Source organism: Molothrus aeneus, chromosome 1 (genome assembly GCF_037042795.1).
Source record: "Molothrus aeneus isolate 106 chromosome 1, BPBGC_Maene_1.0, whole genome shotgun sequence".
NCBI lineage: Eukaryota > Metazoa > Chordata > Aves > Passeriformes > Icteridae > Molothrus > Molothrus aeneus.
This window is the reverse complement of record NC_089646.1, coordinates 56656734-56669537: the sequence shown is the minus strand read 5'-3', so window position 1 is coordinate 56669537 and position 12804 is coordinate 56656734. Positions and strand designations below refer to the sequence as shown.

Genomic DNA, 12804 nt, shown 5'->3' with positions numbered 1-12804 from the left:
TTGGTGAGAAACTGCTGGTGATTGGTGAGAAAGGACTGCTTGGTTTGTCATCAGCTACATAAACCCAGATGCCATCTTACCCATGGGTGTCACTGAAGAGTCTGTGGAAATGGCAGAGGCTGCTCCACAGCTTGGCTAACATTAGCTGTCCAGCATGCACCAATAGCGTGTCAGCCATGAAAGAACCCTTCATGAATTTTACTGGTGTTGACTGGTTTTTCCACTGGGCTCACAGGTCAATCAGCATGCCACTTTGCTGTTTGTCACAGTCCATCACAGCTATGCCCAGTCTTTGTACACTTGCATACTGATCACTGACCACAAGCTACATAATAGCATATTTGCCTTCTAAATAAACACCTGCTGTTCCCTCCTAGCCCAATTCATTCACTGCCTCTTTAGACACATAAAAATAGATGGCTACCCATGAAGCACAGGCAAGAGAGAGTTTCACCTGGCGAATGTAGGTATCTTCCGGTTTAATATTGCATTCCTTCCTCTTGAACCTCGGCAGCTGAAATGCAGTTTTTATTATATATCATCTCTGACATTAACATGAGCTGACTCAGGCAGGTATGATACCAAGTGGAATGAAAATCAATGTTATGAGCAACAGATGACCAAGAATATGTTGAATTTGAAGCAAAAATAAGACCACCTGGAGTTTTGTTAAACATTATCTGTTCAGAAGACACATGCCCCACATTCTTCTATATTTGGTCTGACAGGAAAATTTTTCATCACTGTCACTCTAGCCAAGAATGATAATAACAGTGTAACATGACTCATTCATGTACCAGTTACATTTTAAATATGAACAAATTATAAATTATTCCCATCTTTTAAATCTTCCGTCGAATTAGCTAACTTTTGTGATCTGATCTGCTTGCTAGTTTAGTGTGAGAGCACCACTAAGCAGCCACTGAAGGAATAATTTTTGTTTTGTTTTGTTACAGTTTTTATTTTGGTAAAGAATATATTAGTCTGTTATTATCTATTAGTCCATACAGTCAACAGCTTATTGTCCACCTGGAGACCAGTGAAAAATGGTGTCCCATAGTGGTCAATGGTGAGGCCAATACTGTTCAACATCCTTGTCAATGACCTGGAAAGTGCACCTCCAGCAAGTTTGCTGATGACACCAAGCTGTGTAGAGCAGTCAACATACTGGAAGGAAGGGATGCCATCTAGAGGGACCTGGGCAGGCTTGAGAGGTGGGGCTGTGTGAACCTCATGAAGCTCAATAAGGCCAGCAACAGCTGGGTTGGGGCAATCTTAGGTGCACCTACAGGTTGGTGAGAATGAATGAGAATACACTATGGATAAGAACTTGGCAGTGATGGTTGATGAAAGCTCAACATGAGCTGGTAGTGTGTGCTCACAGCCCAGAAAGCCAAGAGTGCCTTGAGCTGCCTTAAAAGGAGAGTAGCCAGCAAGTCAAAGGAGATGATTCTGCCTCTCTACTCTGCTCTGTAAGACCCCACCTGCAGTTCTGTTTTGATACCCCCATCATAAGTTCCTTCCTCCAACAAAGAGCTGTTGGAGCAAGTCCAAAGGAGGACCATAAAGTTGACAAGCAGACTGGAGCACCTCCCCCACAAACACAGGTAGAGAAAATCGGGGCTCTTCAGCCTGGAAAAGAGAAGGTTGTGTGGAGACATCACAGCAATTTCCAGTATCTGAAGGGAGCCTACAGGGAAGCCAGAGAGAGACTCTTCAGCAGGAGCTGTAGTGATAGGACAAGGAGTAATGGCTTCCAACTGAAAAAGAGTTGGTTAGTTACTTGTCAGAAAGAAATACTTTACTGTGAGGGTGGAACAGTTTGCCCAGAGAATCTGTGCATGCTCCAACCCTGAGTGTTCAAGACCAGATTGGATGGGGCTTTAAACAAACTTGTCTAGTGGAAGGTGTCCCTGCCTACAGTAGGGGTTTGGAACTAGATGATCGTTAAGGTTCCTTCCAACCCAAACCATTTTATGATTCCATTATTATTGTTATTATTAGGTAATATTTATGCATAATTGACTGAATTACATTCAGCTTCTAAACACACTTATATAATGAATCTGATTTCCACTGGCAGAATTTTTTTAATTAAAAGAATCTTTTTTGCTGATTTTCATAGTTAAAAACTTATGCAAAAGGGCTTTTTTCATACATGTTTCCTGAGACATACCCTGATAAAGTTACTAGCTTTTTAAAAGCTATCACATTTCTCTTAAGTAAGTAAAGTTTGATTATATCTTCTTGATATTTTATATTGATATTAATACTTACAGTCATGCGACAAAAATACTGCCCTGAGAGAAAATTTGAAAATTTTGATTTATGTAAGTAAACACAAAACTGACCATACACATTAATGCCTTGGGCTTTTAAAGGAGATTTGATCCAGATAGAAAAACATATATATTTCTATTTAATATATAAAATTGAATATATTAAATATTCACAAGATTCATACTCTGTGCTTTAGAAACATGATTATTCTCTTAGTTTCAAAAAATTCTAACTTTGTGAAGTATAGTAAATATTACTTTATATAGATTTTATTTCAAGAAAAAAAAATCTAGGCCATATCTCTTAATCTCAGAGCCCCTTACAAGAACTTTATAACTGTTTAGACTAGCTAAATAACTTTTTCTACTAATGATTTCTTGGTAACCCATCTGACTAATCCTGTTATGACATTCAAACTGTTTGCCTAAAATTTAATTTATTTCAATTTTTTTAATAGACTGTATCTGGCTTTCCTCAGAATCCTTTCTTCTTTCATTGTCAGCACTGACATTAGTCAAAGCATCTTTGCCTCAGTTTTCTACTGGCATAGCTGACTCCCAGAAGCACAGCAGAGGTAGGGGGCTTAGCCGGACTGTCTGCTTCCTTTCTTTGATTGCTCTAGAAAGTCTGATTCTCCTGCAGTAAAACACCTCTAAGGCTGGGTCCAGCCTCAGTGATATCTGAGTGGTTTTTAACTTGGCCTCACTTCTTTGTATTTATTGCAGCAATTCACTCTGTGGTGGCACCTCTCTGGTTTTGAAAGGACTCATTATTTCAAAAGCTGAGGAAACAGCCCAGCACAGCCAATTAAGTAAAATTCCTAAAGGTACTTCTACAGAGAGCTAAGCAGTGAGGAGAAGTGATCAAATTTTCATGAAGGGAAAGATTTCTCAGAATGTGTTCATTTTTACCTTTACAGAAGTTGGCCTGCCATCACTGTTACCCATTGCCAGCCTTAAGGGAACCTGCTTCATGGTGTAACTTTGCTGGCTCCAGAAACAAGGCTGAGATAAATACTGCTATGTACTGCCAGCAATTGAGAGACAGGACTCCACTTAGGTGCAAGCAAGAAGTCGTTTATTGTAAAGTTGTGAAGTTGTGAAGTCATCTATTCTATCTAAAGCTCGGTTTATATATTCTCGTAGCTTTGAACAAAATTTTCCACTGCCAAGCAATAATCACAATACTAATGTTACTTAGCGATATTGCTTAACCACAATCTTACAGGTGCAGTCTTACATGACTACCTTAAAACAAAGTACCACATTTCTTTTGGCTTCCTTCTTTACATTTCTATTTGATGTCCCCATGGTTTCTGGCCTACAAGGGCCAAGATGTCCACACCATCCACCATCTCCATAGTACTCTCTGCTCCACTGCCCAGCTGCCTCCCCATAGTGTACCATGAACAGCAATAAAGCTATGTCCAGGAATGGAGGTCATTGAGTGCAAAAATCATAGGGAAGTACTCTTGATACAATTTACAAATTATTCCTGTGTCTTCATAGGGGTCTCTTGGATTTTACAGTCTACCTCAAACATAATCAATAATTGCCTTCCAATAGATTGCAAATCACTGTCTGCAAAATTTCTTTTAATCCACTAGTGAGTTATTCACCAGTGGGGTACTCAAATATATTAGTCGTCTTCTGTTTGTGGCAGTGTAAATCACATGCTATCTGCACCTACTATTTGAATAGCACGGAAAGATGGACAGTCATGAAAAGTCCATGAAAGTGAGTTCTATATCTGTTTGCCCTTTGGAAACTAGATTTTTCTCTGAAGAGATTGACACTTTTTCCTACCTTACTATGTACATAGAAAGCCAGGCCAAGCAGTCTCAGTAAATTCTTTCTGTGGCTTGGATAGCCCTGCTTTTTTATCTGAAGTCTCTGAGCAATACTATGCCCACTCTGAAAATCCAGGTGAAAACCACTTTTTTTTTCTGGATCCTTATTTAGTTATCCAGCCAGAGGGAAGTGGATGCTGGTTAGAGGCATGGTGCTCTGTGTCCTGTCTGGTTTGTTGTGTTGAATCATGCCCTAAACATTCCAATTCAGATGGCTAAAACCACAGTTTTATTTTTGCCCAAAAACTACTCATAGCAAAAAAAAAAAAAAAAAAAACAAAAAAAAAAACCCAAAACAGTAGTATATTTAAAAAGGGTAATCAAAACAATGTTTCAGAAAGAGGAAATTACTATTTTCAGTCTTTTGAATTTCAGGGAAAATTAGCTGAAAGAATGATGATTCAATAAGTAAATGCAGCTTAGCAACATCCTTTGGAAAATTCTATTTAAAATGTAAAAACTCTTGAAATGTCATTATTCTCTGGAGGAATTATCTACAATACACACCTCTGACATAATTTATTGTCAACTGCAGATGGATTTAAAGCTCAAAAGGTTGATCACAATTTCTCTGACTCACGACAAAATAGGGAGAAATTCAGAAAATTGAGATTCACACAGAATCACACAGAATCAACTAGGCTGGAAAAGACCTTTGAGATCATCAAGTCCAAGCTGTGACCAAGCACCATCATGTCTACTAGACCATAGCACTGAATGCCACATCCAGTCTTAAACACCTTGACAGCTTGTGACTCCACTATTTCTCTGGGCAGCCCATTCCAATGCCCAATCACCCCTTCTGTATTTGTTCTAACTTGCATGCTACAGCTGCAAGAATAGTAGCAAAGGCTGTCATATCACTTTAATATTTTGTTGTTTCATCTAGCATAAACTCATGAGATTGTAAGCATCCTGCATTGCAGTCCTTGCACCACAGAGTAACAGGAAAACAAACAAATATTTCATCTGTCTTCTTGAAAAGACAGTATTTTTTTTCTTGGAGTACAGCTTTCTTTACTGATAATCGATGTAGCTTTGTTGCATGAAGCAGATTATTTGCCTTCTATATTATAATAAATTACTAGGCTCTATATTTTTCCATCACCAGCCAACAGGCTTTGTCTGCTTATGTCTTTCCTGTGGCCGATTCAATTCTTTTCCCCCCAGCATGGAATGAATATTATGCAATATAGCAGACAGAAAACAACATAGATTCATGATGATATTTTTGCTTTGTATAGATGAAATGCATAGTAACTGCCTGTGCTTGTCTTTTGACTTTATTGTTAATTTACTGTTAGCAACTGGAATGTTTCACAGGGAGAACTGATTTTGGGATGCTTTCTATCCTGTCTTAATAATACTCTAATTGAGCTTTTAACAGTGAAAGAATTTTATGCCTATAATCCATGTATTACTAGGAGTTTTTAGTAGAAATATATTGGATTTTATCTGACCTGATTAAAAGAAGAAAAAGAAGGCTACAGAAGGAAGTAATTGAGTGATATGATAGGTCTAAAATTGCTGCACCTAATCTTTTTAATTTATTACTTCCATTAAAAATGAGGTTCCATATGTATTTGTGGGAAATTTCTTTCTCTGCAAAATTAATTTGATTGAATCATTCTGGTTAAGTTTGAGAGATCATACTACACTGTTCTCATATTGTGTTCTTTTTCCAATCTTGTAAAATTTGTTTTTTTCCACAGAGCACTTATGTCCCAGTAAATCCATCTGTATGCCTAACAGATCCCTAAGATTTTTTTTGGCATCTGACTCTTCTAAAAATATTCTGTTTACTTTGTTTCAAGGAATTTTTTCTAGTTCTTGTAAGTTTTGCATTTGCTGGACAAATAGATTCTGATGATATTTTTACTTAAGTGACTGTATGCTTACCAGCCCTTATGGAGTGCTAGAGCTCTGACTCTTAAACTCTAAGTAGTGACAGAAAAAGAGATCTTCCCATTTAATGCAGGGGATATAAAAACTTTACCCACTACTCATAAAAACTCTTTCCTTTATTAGCACATTGCAAACAAAAATGTATTTGAAAAAATTCTTATAATTTGAAATGCTGCATGTCACACATCTGAGTCCATATCTGGGCACAAACTAAAGATTTCTTCTTTCAAACTGACAGCTACCTGTCGCTGCCACTGCCACCATGACTGTGAGAGTCCAGGGGTGGTCTTTCTGCTCAATGGGTCACAGCTTCTTCCAAGGAATTTAACTAGAGATCTGAATGCATAATTTGGGTGTTTCAGATTTTAACACCCTAGATATACCTTAGCAGAGCCGATTTAACACGCACATAGCCATTTAATGGAAGCTCTAGCTTGTATCTGGAGAGGGGCTGTTCTGTGCCTGAGACTTTGCATTGCTCAAGTTGTTGGAATTAAAAAACCCAAACACTGGAAATAAATTGCTTGTGTTACTACCCAGCAAACACAAACAGAAGAACAATGTCCATATTGCAAAGTGTATTGCTCTACATCCTCAGGATTGCTCCTGCTGTAGCTATGAAGCTGCTAGTGCATCATCATCAGTGTGAAAGCCTTCAGTTTGGGCTGTCAGTGATAGAATTAGTTATGTGCTCCAGTATCATTCTCTCTTTTTCTTCCTCCATAAATGTGGAATCTGTACAAGGAAAGATGTAGGGCACTGGTAGAAGATATTTCTCTGTTGTTGATCTCCTAGACATTGGTTTTGCCTTTACAACTGCTAAAAACTTTTTCTACATCTGCGTCAAGGAAGTGGTTACACTATTCTGAATTTTAAAATTTAGTGTTACAGAAGCTATGTTTTCTTGTAAAATACCTAATACACTTTCTTATTGGATAGTAGAGGTGTGATAAGTAAAATGTATCATAAGGGCAGTAAAAAAAATATCTGACGATTTAAACTATTGGAAGATTGAAAGAAAAGAAAAAAAATTGTGCTCACCTATCTTAGGACAAAATGTCTTGAAGATAGTCGTGGAACAAATATTACCACCAAGAGACATGGTCCTGCCTGCCTGAAGATAGAAAACACATACAGACACAGTGCTACAGCATTTATGGTTTCTGTAAATGTGTTTTGAATTATATAAATATCTTCTTTTCCTTGCCAATTTATGCACTGAGTTTGAATATAGTCAGGGAAATAACAGTCTGCTGACATTTCTGAGAATCTCAGATGAGCACCAGTTAAGTACTTATCAGACTATTACATGACATTCAAACTGGGTTTTTTTCACCAGGATTTAAATCAGTGCTTGTTTGTTTTCTGCATTCACAAAGCTGTATATAGTCCTGGCTGCTTTCAGAGTGCTCTGCTAGAAAAGTCCAGCTCTTAACCTTATTTTTCAGCTCTGTTGCAGCAAACAACCAACCTTTCCTAAAATTATGAGCTAAATGAACAGTGAACAGAATTAGAGATGATCCCAAGGATCAAAAACACATGAGAAAGTAAAATGCATTGACAAAATGAGCTGGAATGGGAATGCTGCAGTCCAGCTTTCCTGTAATGCTGGCCTGGAGCAAGATCAGAAGAAAAGCAGAGGGAAAGACACTGGGGTTGGGTTTATTAATTTGGAGGGGGTTTTTTAAGTCTGTTTTAACAGATTGTTTTGCATTTCCTGATTTTATCATAGACTTAGAGCAGAAGTTGAGATTACTTAAATATTTCACTGAGTTGACTGTGTCAAAAGTGTTGTTCTGCTGTAAAAGGAGGAATAAAAAAGGGATATGGGACGAAGATGAGAGATAATTCCTTTTAATTTTAGATATTGTGTATATATAGTAGTGGGATGAAAAATCCTCAGTCCCAGTGCAGAACCTACATGTCCTGAAACCACTAGATTAAAAAAACCCCAAAACAAACCAACTCAAAACCACCTCAACAAATCAACCAAAATTATAAATAAAATTATATGAATCTGCTGAGAACTGTCAGTGTGTCCAGCTTGTGTGTATGCAGTGTCCTTTGAGTGGCCATGTTCTTGGCCAGCCATGAAGTACAGTAGCTACACAGTACGTCTGTTCACAAATATTCATAACATTGCACACCAGCTGAATTTGGATGGGGCCTTTGGAGGTCAAGTGGTCAGCCTCCTTGCTCAAAGCAGGGCTGGCTTTGCAGTCAGATCCACCTTTGAGTAAGTGCTATGTATTTCCCTGACTGGCAGCCTCTTGAGGCACTATCCTCCTCACAGGTAAACTTCTTTGTATCAAATCAGCATTTCCCTTGCTACAGACTCTATCCATTGCATCTTGTTCTTTTTTCTGAGTAGTATTCAGGATTATTCTGGTTCTGTCTTCTCTGCAGTTACTACTTAAGTGGTTAAAGACAGCAAGTAGATCCTTCCTTAGCCTTCTCTTCTTCCAGATAAATGAGCTAAATTCCCTCAGGTTCTTCTTGTATGTCATACACTTGAAAACCCTAATTGTTTTGGTGAACGTTTGCTAAACTCACTCCAGTTTGTCCTTGTTTTTCTTTCATGGGGGATCTCACACTACTCCTTTTTTTTCAGTGACCTGAGCTGAAATTTCTATTTAACTCTGAAAAAGCTGGAAAAATTCACTATATTTCCAACACACAAAGAGTGCATACTGTTGATGTATTATCTGCTTGTAAGATTTCTAAGCTAAAAGAAACCAGTTGATGGTACGAGCTAAAACTATTCTACATACTGATTTGAAGATAAAGTCAAGAAACTGAATAAAACATGTGGTTGGAGAAAAGTTATGTTGGTGGCAGGGGCCACAGTTCAGAGTCCATTCCAAGTTTTCACGTTGGAGGTTGTTCTCAGAAACACATCTATTATAAGAAAGTTGCATGGAGGAAAGTCTAAATTCTTCTCTATTCATAGGACCTCAAATCCTTGTAGGAGGATATAGTCATGCACATTTGATCACCTTTCACAATCATGCCTTCTTGGATCTTTTGCTACTAAGGTGCTCTACCTATTCTTTGCCACTCTTGCATCTACACTGTGGCATTTCCACAATGAAGGCTGTCAGGAAGTTTTTATGGGTCTCTGAATTTATTTAAAATTATAATTTATTTAAAATCATCAAAATTGTTGACTTAATGCCATGTCCACTGTGAAAGGTTTGAGCAATGAGCTAATGATCTCTTGAGATATCGTCTACATGTACATTTCTGAAAATAAAATTAAATGCAAAACTAGGGGGAGTTTCAAGAAAGTTGCTCATTTTTGTTGTATTAAAGTGTTGATAGAGAGACTTTGTAAAATATGTAGAACTCCTAGGGGAATTATGGCTATATTAGGAAGATTTGCAAGTGGAATACTTCTCCAAAAAGTATGTTTTAGCTGTTGGGAATTGTAGCTCAAAAATTGATCATATCTGTCATACTCAAGCCTAACAACTATCTACTTGTTGTCCTTAGGAATACTTAAAGGATGATTAGTATGTGAATATCCTTGTACAGTATCTTCTACGCAATTCAGTGGCAAGTCTTCTGACAGAAAGCCCTTGAAAGAAAGGGTTCATATTGGGAATCTCTTCACGCAGGCTACTGTTAAACTACCCTTACACAAGTGACTCTGCACTAGATACACAAACGTCCTTTCAGATTTCAGCTTCTGACTGTGCAGTGTAACACAGTGCAGTAATGCTAACTGGCTTCAGCCAGTCTTCTAGTGTACAATAAAGCACCCAGGCACCTTTGCACATTTGAAGCCCGTCGCATGTTGAGAACATGGCTGCTAGGAGAAAAATAACAAGTGCAACATTGTGGTCATTATTGTGTTTCATAGCCAGTGTGTAACTGACTAAACAAGGTATTGAAAGTTCAATAATGTATAACCTTGATTTTCCAGAAAGTGCATGGCTGTATGTGTTAAACATAACAACAAGCCAATATTTGAGATGCCATTCAGAATATAATCAGTGTCATTTGCCCTGCCCATCTAAATTTAGTTGTTCAAGAAAACATGCATTAAAAAAATGCTTTCCTGTTTTTTCTTCATTCTTTGATCATTGAAGAAACTTCTCTAGTAAATCATAGTATTGTAAATAATGCACAGCAAATTCTCATTGTCATTTGTGGACTTTAATAGCATTTGAGTAAAGTTTTTGGAAGTGATTTTTTCTGTCTTTTGTACCTAGGAAAACTAAGGACCATTTCCTCTGTGCTTCTTTATTTTGTTGATCCAGAAGAAATTAATTTTACAAGCTTGAATTCCCATACTGAGGAGGCATGGGGTCCTGCCATGTTTCTCATTAACACTTTCCACATGCCAGAAGGATGAATAAGTTTGGTATAAATATTGAGGATAGAATATATCCTCATCTGAGAAAGCATCTGAGTATGTGCTAGGGCTTTAATAAAGTCAGCAGTCATTAAATACATGCTTAAGAATTAACCAAGGAAATGTATGTCCTTGCTGAACAAAGAGCTCTGTGGTAAAAGGAATAGATTATACTTAAACCTCTGAGAGTATTTCTGTGTGGTATAACACTTCTTGCTTTGTAGAAATAAGATGTGAGTTATAACCTCAATGCCTCAAACACTTCTTTTAAGGTGCATATATATGTATATATATATTTAAAGCAAAAGTTATTCTCTTCAGATTTTAATGAACTTCCTATGGCTGAAGTAACAAAATAAGGAACAAAGAAGACTGAAATTATATTTTTTAACGTCATTTAATAAGAATGCTAATTGCCTCCTTATTTTCCCTGTATTTTCAAACATTTATTTTAATATTAAAGAAATACAAATATTGCCTCTTTTATGAGTCTGTCATTAATGCACTTTTTTATAGTTCACATTTCTAAGAAAAGAACAGTTCCCAAAATGTTAAGAATGAGTTTACATAAAGCCCGTTTTATAGATTCTTTACATCTCATGATGAAGAAAGATGAAGTAATTTTGCACATGTGAGATGTTTATCAAAAAGCATTGCTTCTTGACTAGAGTATTATTTTCTTCTGACCATGGCGGGGGTGCAAATGCCTGCAAGTGTGTATGTCTGCATGGGAATGCAATATTTTGGTTATAAATATTATTTTTCTGACCAACAGATATTTCCTGGACTGATTCTCTCAGACATTAAGCCTGCCAAGAGAATGAAGTTCAAGACAGTCTGCTATCTGCTTGTTCAGCTCATGCACTGTCGCAAGATGTTCAAAGCGGAGATCCCTTTCTCCAACGTCATGACGTGTGAGGATGATGATAAGGTAGTCCATGTGGGCCAAGTGCAGTCTTTGGGCATCAATTCCAGGACTGCATCAAGCAGACCATCTTTGAGAACATAGGGAATGATGTTACGAACTGATAAAGACGCTTGTGGTGTTCCTGCTGGAACTAGAAAAATCTAATTCCCACAGTAAATAAAAACCAAATTTAATTATAAAAGCCCTCAAATTTGGAGCTGCTCTTGGAAAAGCCAGCATAGGTGTCCTTGTGGCTTCTATCAAGGGCTTTTTTCGCAGGAACTGGAATTTCTGAGGCTGTTTCCATTCTTTCAAACATATATTCTTTTGCATCTTTTGTCCATCCCCGTCTCAAGTTGATGGTGACAAACGCAAACCAACAGAATAATTTTTTTTTTTTCTCTAGATAGTTCTCTGAAATATGAAAGGCAACTGATTAGCCAAAACCCTTTTTTGTCCATAATACAAATCCTAAACATAAAAGTCCCTAATACAAATATAAATTCCGCTTTCTTGGATGCCTGGTAATTCCAAAAATCAAAACTCTTTACATACTAGTAGCCTGGTTTGCTTCTTTTCTGTATATGAATCTACCTGTAAATTTATGGATAAAAACTATGAGAGTTGCTAATTCCATTTTCTTTGACAGCAGGTGGCAACATTACACAGATCACTCCACCACTAAGTGGCAGCATTCGAGCACTGGAATCAGTAATTCAATTTGACTGATTGCTTCACCTTTTTTTTCTTTTCTTTTCATTTACTGAAGATTCAGTCTAAATCTTACTTTCAGAAAGCATTCAAACTTTCATATTTTGAGTTTTATACGTGCTTGTGTTTCCTCTGCAGAAAAAGGGAAAAAAGTCAATTAGCTCCTTTTAAAAACAGTTTCCATGAAGACTTTCAGAAACTCCAGATTTGATTTTTAAATTGGCCGTGTACAAGGCCTTCCAATTGGAATTTAGTGTTATCTTTGAGTATTTTAAAAAATAACCCACACATTCTTTGAAGGATATGCAATACTTTGCATTGTGTCTTGTGTACATGTATGTATAAATATGGTAATATACACAGAAAATATCCATGTGGATTTGTTAGTGATCTGTTGAAATTTTTTTCATGCCAGAACACTGTCAGTGAAGTTCTACAATGCTATCAGTAACAGAAACTGCTGTTCTGGGCTTTTGTAACTTATGTAATGCATCATGGATTTGTATTATATTATACGAATATAAATACACTGTGCTACAATGTAGGGTTTCTTTAGAGTTTTCAGTACTCAAATCATGTAAATAAAGTAAACCACGTGGGGTTTTTAAAGGCTTTGAATCCAGTGCATTTCTGAGAAACATAAATACTGGATCTTGATCATATGTAAGACATGATGTAAATCTACTGTGGCAAAATAATAATAGAGATAAAAATAAGAGACCGAGAGGAAATAATTATATGTAAGAAACAGCTTTTTTGATTAAGAATAGAAAATTTAACCCTGTTTCAAAATGG

At 36.9% G+C, this 12804-nt stretch overlaps 1 protein-coding gene across 1 annotated transcript in view; it reads left to right on the top strand.

Annotated features, from left to right (window-relative positions):
• ADCY1 (adenylate cyclase 1) overlaps nucleotides 1-12804 on the top strand; it is a 151098-nt gene that overhangs the window by 105204 nt on the left and 33090 nt on the right. The window contains exon 8 of the mRNA XM_066544840.1: nucleotides 11167-11322. Coding sequence (XP_066400937.1) covers nucleotides 11167-11322 — 156 coding nt within the window. The remainder of the gene's footprint in view (nucleotides 1-11166; nucleotides 11323-12804) is intronic.